Below are 6394 nucleotides of genomic sequence, written 5' to 3' on the forward strand. Positions count from 1 at the left end.
AAGCATGGGTGGTTCTGGATTGGCGACGACGTCCTCGACACGGCCTCTACTCCTCTCCACCAGCTCCGAGCATCGAGCACGAGCTCAAGCGTGCCCATACGCCAACGGCTGACCGCGGTGTCGGCACTCCAGGTAAGCATTCCTGTTTCATTCGTTGTTCTTTGACTTTTACATACCTTACCTATGCATTATTGAAACATTGGGGTCAAATGCTGTAGGCCCAGGTGTAGGAACTGCAGGCCGAGCGGGAGGTCGAGCGGCAAAGGCTACAGGCTTTGGAGGCCCAGCGGGAGCAAGATCAGCGACAGATGTCCGAGATGATCAAGTTCATGCAGCAAATTAGCCAGCAACAAGGTTGGGCGATCCCACAGACGCTGCTTGCTCCAGATCCACCTCCACAACGTCCTGATTCTACCCCGGTGAGTATAAGTACGAAGTTTTACTTTCTATGCTGAAACTTAGAGAAACCTAATGAAACCTAGAGAAACCTAGTGGTGGTGGTGGTGGTGGTGGTGGTGGTCATGGTGGTGTGGTGGTCATGGTGGTGGTGGTGGTGTGGTGTTGATGGTGGTGGTCACGGTGTTGTGGTGCTCATGGTGGTGGTGGTGGTGTGGTGGTGGTGGTGGTCATGATGGTGATGTGGTGATGGTGGTGTGGTGGTGGTGGTGGTGAAGTGTTGGTGATGGCGGTGATGTGGTGGTGGTGGTGGTAGTGGCGGATATTTATCTTGCATATTTATCTATTCTCTTGTCGCTCACGTGCAATCTCTTCTATTTTGTGCAGCATCAATCGGGGGCGGCGTCGAACCACCTCGGAGGGTCGCCGGGATCGCACTTTGGGCCATCCCAACCCGGACCGTCGCTATGAGCTTCAAATGGCAGCCGTTGTGATATAATACACTTGTGAACTTTGTGAACTATGCTTGTGTGTTTGGACTTTGGACTTGGGAGTCGAGATTGTGATACTTGTATGCTATGTTTGTGTTTGTGGTGGATTGTGATATACATTTGTATATATTTGTGTGATATATAGTTGTGTTATATATATATATATATATATATATATATATATATATATATATATATATATATATATATATATATATATATATATATATATATATATATATATATATATATATATATATATGATGTATATCTTGTTTGCAACGATGGAAGACTAAAAACAAAAAAATCGATTTTTTTCACTTCTTTGCCGAGTGTCACGACCATGACACTCGGCAAAGCTGGGAATCTGGGACACTAAGCTTCCCAGCTTTGCCGAGTGCCTACCTACAGCACTCGGCAAAGAAAATCCAAAAAAAAAGAAAACAAGCTTTACCGAGTGCCAGATTCAGGCACTCGGCAAAGCATTTTTTTAAAAAAAATAGAAAACATATTTTTTTGCCGAGTGCCGACGCGTGGCACTCGGCAAAGGGGCCGTCACTGTGACCTGGCCATCACGGCGGCTTTTCTTTGCCGAGTGCCGTCGTGGCACTCGGAAAATCCTTTGCCGAGTGCTCGACATGCGGCACTCGGCGAAGAAGCCTTTGCCGTAAAGGGATATGCCGACAGCTCTTTGCCGAGTGCAGCACTCGGCAAAGGCTTTGCCGAGTGCAAAGCCTTCTTTGCCGAGTGTAATTGCACTCGGCAAAGCACGCGTCTGCTGTAGTGATCCCCCTACTCAGATAAATAAAGCTAATTTCTGAGGCCTACAAAAAGGACAAATTTGCCTTGGAAAATTCTGCATAAATGAAGCTAAGATACCTAAACCAATTGTATGAAGGATTTTTGTAGCTATATATCTAGCTGAAGTTTCCCTCTAAGCAGCCGACTACTACCTAAATTGCATCTCCCGTGCCAATCTCTGAATGTCGATGTGCGTTCGTCAGGTCCCTGCATATACTTGTTTCTGTATGTATGTCCTCGCCTCCTCGGCACCCAGAGTTCAGGACAAGGCTCCTCCTGCCAGCATGACCAAGACGGCGGCACCGAGAAGCACGACGACGGAGCGCGACGTCGACGGTGTAGCAGCGGCGGCGCCAACCTGCTGGTCACCGCTGGCGTATGCCATGGTGCCATTGATAAGCGGCAGGTCTCCAGGTGCGCCTGAGTTCGGGCTGGAGGACTTCACGCTGCATGCAGTCGTCACAAATCATCAGAAAACCATATGAACAAATTTAAAAACTATCAGCTTCATTAAATAATTAAATTAAAAACTTGCGATTACAAAAATATGCATGGATGCATGCACGGGGGGGGGGGGGGGGGGGGGGGGGGGGGAATAAAACTGGAACAACGTCACGTCACGTGTTTGATGAATGATGCAGACATGAAAGGACAGAGGAGTGGGTCGCCAACCAGGTGGTTTCTTCCTTCATCGTCTCTCAAAACGTTTGACCAAGTTTATGGATATCCAAGAAATTAAATAATTTGCACTCTCGAAACGTATTGTTGCATGGCAGATTAAGTGAAACCAATTTGATTTTGATGTTGTAAATGTTGATATTTAATTTCTGCAGATGTAGATAAACTTGGTTTAAAAAACGTGACAGTGACCTATATGAATCAAATAATGGTCTACTGCCTCGGATTGGTAGATTCAGCTCTTGTCTTCTTGCTATATTCAGTGGATCAGTAGCTTTCTTGTGGTTTAATTTGACAACGCAAGCAACACTGGGCTGGTGTGACGAGACCAACGATGTACAACACGCGATGTCGTACCTGTTGCTGCCGGGGCAGAAGGTGACGGTGTACGCGGTGTCGCCGCCGGCGCAGGTGAAGGTGGAGGTAGCGTCGTCGAACGCGTAGCTATACGCCCTTGGGCACGCGTTCTTGAAGAACTCCGAGTACGCCGACGGCCCGCACGTGTCAGGGCTCGCGTACTCGCCGCTGCAGCAGTACTGCGGCGACCCGAACGCGAGGCACGCGCTCTTGCACGCCACAACATCATCAGCGTTGACATCAGCGGCGGCGGACGACGATGTGACGACGACCCGTAGGTCGGCGGGGCACGCGGCGTTGAGGTCGACCAGGCACCCCGTGGGCGCGCAGTTGCCGGCGCCGGGGGACGCGCCGGACGGCGCCACCAGCAGCGGGAGGTTGGACCCGTCCACCAGGCTCACGTCGTAGAAGTCCATGCCGCCGCCGCTGCCGTCCAGCGTGAACTCCGCCAGCGTCGCCGGCGGCGCGGCGTTGCCGCCGCCGCAGGACACGGCGCCCGAGCCGCAGTCGCCCGTGGCGCACGCGAACTTGTTGGTGGTGCCGTCGGTGGTGCAGAGGGTGCGGCCCCAGAGGCGGCCCGACCATCCCGCCGGCGCCTGCAGGGTTTGCGACGCGCCCGGCGGGAGCTCGAAGCCCGTGGTTTCCAGCGACGGCGAGCCCGCGCCGGAGAGGATCCCTGGCCATACCGTGTACCCGCAGTTGTTGGTGATGGTGAACGACTTCGACAAAACACCTGATTAGTAGAGTAATTTTATAAGCAGTTGCAGATCAAAGTCAAACCAAACACGACCGGCACAGTGCATGGCAACAAATTCGATCGACCGATCGATCAGGACATGCACGCATGATTTATAAGAACAAACAGCTGCTTACCACTAACCGACACGGCGAGGACGGCCAAGAACAGATGAAGAGATCGGCAAGCCGTCGCCGCCGCAGCCGCCGCCATTATGGTCGTCGGGGGACGAGAGCCGTACGTTGGCGACCGCGGTGCTGCCGAGACCGGCGGGGAGAATCGTGAGGGGTTTGGCAATGGTTATTCGACCACGACGGCATGCAGCGCCACGACGAGCTCTATATTTATACGCGCGCGCGCGCCAAATTTTCCGACGTTACTGTGTGGTTCAAGATATGGTTCTTTATTGTTTCTTTCTATATATATATTTTTGTTTCGATCCATGTTTCCAAATACGTACCTGTAGGTACGTGTGTGTATTCTACTCTTCTGTTCGTTTCTTTAAAGAAAAGGGTAGGAGCTGTCAGCTGTGTGGTTCAATTATGGTAGGAAACATTGTTGTTATTCTTCTGTTCGGTTTTTTTAAGGAAGGACACAAGAGTTCTCTGTCATTTATTTAAGGAAAGAAGTATTGTTGCTGTGTTTTCTGTTCGTTTTTTTAAGAAAAGATCAGGAGCCCTGACGTTCAAGTAAGGTAGGAAACATTATTGTTTATCTATCACCGATCTGATCAGGGGAGTTCAGACATATGTCCTGTTCGCTTGGCTTATAAGGCGTATTTTTTCAGCCAACGAATATTATTTTCCTCTCATAACAAATCAGCCAACAGTACTTTTAGCCATGGCTTATCAGCCAAGCGAACAGGGCACGATGCCACAATTATATGTTTGGGCGCGGTTTGGTATGTGATCCATACGTACACATCTTGATCCCTCTATATATACTAGTAAATATGTTCACTTCACCTTTGATAAAATATAGGGAATTGCTGACGCCCGGAAGTTCGATGGGATATGATTCCATCGGACGGTACCGAATGGCCCAGCAAAAACACGCCGCACTGCCACCGTATCGCTGCAGTCCTTCCCCGTCTGCCTCGTCCCGCCATGCACGCGTACCCCCGCCCCGTCCATCCTGCCCCGCCCCACTCCCGCCGCTCCTTCACCCTAAACCCCCTTCTCTTCGCGCGGGCAGGACCTGGGAGCCGGGACGAGGACGAGAACGTCCAATCCGCCGGCCCTCAGCTCGCCGCACCCCTTCCCCCGCCGCCCGGGTCGTGCCCCATGACTCTTTGAACATACCTTTTAAACACGAAACACTTGCAACATAAAATACTTGAATGCAACGTAAGTCTGAAGCAGTTGAAATATTTGGAACATACACTTGTAACATGTGTGTGAAACATATGTAACATCTAGATAAAACACTTGCAACTTGCAACATGAAAACACTTATTGCAACATAAGACTGAAACAGATGAAACATTTCGAACATATACTCTTGCAACATATGTGTGAAACATGTGCAACATCCAAATAAGCACACTTGCAACATACGTCTGAAAAAACAGATGAAACATTTGGAACGGACGCTTGCAACATACGTGTACAACCATTGCAACATGTGCAACATCACGATCAATTTTTGCAACATCCATATTGAAAGCATCTAGGCCCCTAGTTGGGTTTCGGTGATTAATGACAATACGTGATTACTATGACTAACGTGTGTTTTGTAGAGGTAATTAAGTTAGGTCATGGTAATGGAGATCGATTGGTCAATCATGGTGGTCATGCCCCTACGATGGAAATCGTTTCGGTTTTCAAAGGATGGACGACAAGGTTAAGGATGAACTAGTTCTAAGTGTCGTTTGAAGTTAAAGAGACACTTAGAGTAGTTTAGGACTTTGTTTTTTTTTGCCGTACTATTAAGGGGGGTATGGACGGGTAGCTTGACCTAGGTGAGTCTAGTGGGTTAGGTGTGATGCACACTTGCTAAAACTAGCACTAGGTAGCTCCAAAAAAGCTCTTAGATCCATTGGAGCAAACTTCATTCACGTATGATTGAGAGTTGGAAGTGAATGGAGGATCAAATGTTGACCAGACGCTGGTTTCGGAGTGACCGGACGCTGGTTCCGGAGTGACCGGACGCTGGCTCAGAGTCCGGTTAGTTCATTTGATCAATGTGATTTCGTCTGGCGCGATCGGACACTAAGAGGTGAGTGACCGGGCGCTGAGGGCCAGCGTCCGGTCGACTCCAGTAATGTTCCAAAGAGGGAAAATCGTGACCGGACGCGTCCAGCGTCCGGTCACAACTTAAACACTGGAGTTCAGGGAGAACTGACCGGAGCGTCCGGTCAACATGACCGAAGCGTCCGGTCACCCCGCAGAGGCACATAACGGTTCATTTTTCAACCGGTGTTATAAATACTTCCTCCATTCGTGTGTAGGGGTACTTTTGCTCATTCCAACAGCTGTGAAACACCTTTGAGAGTGCCAAGAAGAGGAAGGTCCTAGTGAGGTGATTGAGATTTGAGAATCCCAAAGAGAGCCCTCATTAGTGAGATCAAGAGTAGCAAAGTGTGCATCCACCCTTCTCATTAGGCTTGTCATGGTCAAGTGAGAGTTCGTGCTTGTTACTCTTGGTGATCGCCATCACCTAGACGGCTTGGTGGTGATTGGGAGCTTGTGGATGACCCAACTCAAGTTATGAGCGGTTGTGGGTGATTCACCGCGACGGAGTGTCGAAGAATCAACCCGTAGAGAGCACTTGATCCTTGTGCGGATCAAGGGAGAGCTACACCCTTGCGTGGGTGCTCCAACGAGGACTAGTGGGGAGTGGCGACTCTCCGATACCTCGACAAAATATCGCCACGTTCCTTATTCTCTCTTTACTTTGAGCATTTACTTTGAGCAATTCAATTCTTGTCTTTACA

General features: G+C 49.6%; 1 protein-coding gene across 1 annotated transcript; it reads right to left on the reverse strand.

Annotated features, from left to right (window-relative positions):
- Positions 1-1832: 1832 nt before the first annotated feature.
- Positions 1833-3737, reverse strand: LOC136508679 (thaumatin-like protein 1b). The gene is made up of 3 exons (XM_066503424.1): positions 3597-3737; positions 2724-3456; positions 1833-2134 (listed from the first exon to the last, which is right to left on the reverse strand). The coding sequence occupies exons 1-3, from the start codon at positions 3670-3672 to the stop codon at positions 1948-1950; spliced, it is 996 nt and encodes a 331-aa protein (XP_066359521.1). The 5' UTR covers positions 3673-3737; the 3' UTR covers positions 1833-1947.
- Positions 3738-6394: the final 2657 nt, after the last annotated feature.

Source organism: Miscanthus floridulus, chromosome 15, assembly GCF_019320115.1.
Source record: "Miscanthus floridulus cultivar M001 chromosome 15, ASM1932011v1, whole genome shotgun sequence".
Lineage (NCBI taxonomy): Eukaryota > Viridiplantae > Streptophyta > Magnoliopsida > Poales > Poaceae > Miscanthus > Miscanthus floridulus.

Excerpts from the sequence above, each read along its gene's own strand:
- LOC136508679 (XM_066503424.1), bottom strand. The coding sequence starts at position 3,672 with ATGGCGGCGGCTGCGGCGGCGACGGCTTGCCGATCTCTTCATCTGTTC. Across the intron at positions 3,457-3,596 it reads CCTCGCCGTGTCGGTTAGTG|GTGTTTTGTCGAAGTCGTTC; the intron begins GTAAGCAGCTGT and ends TCTACTAATCAG. Across the intron at positions 2,135-2,723 it reads TTCTGCCCCGGCAGCAACAG|CGTGAAGTCCTCCAGCCCGA; the intron begins GTACGACATCGC and ends GACTGCATGCAG.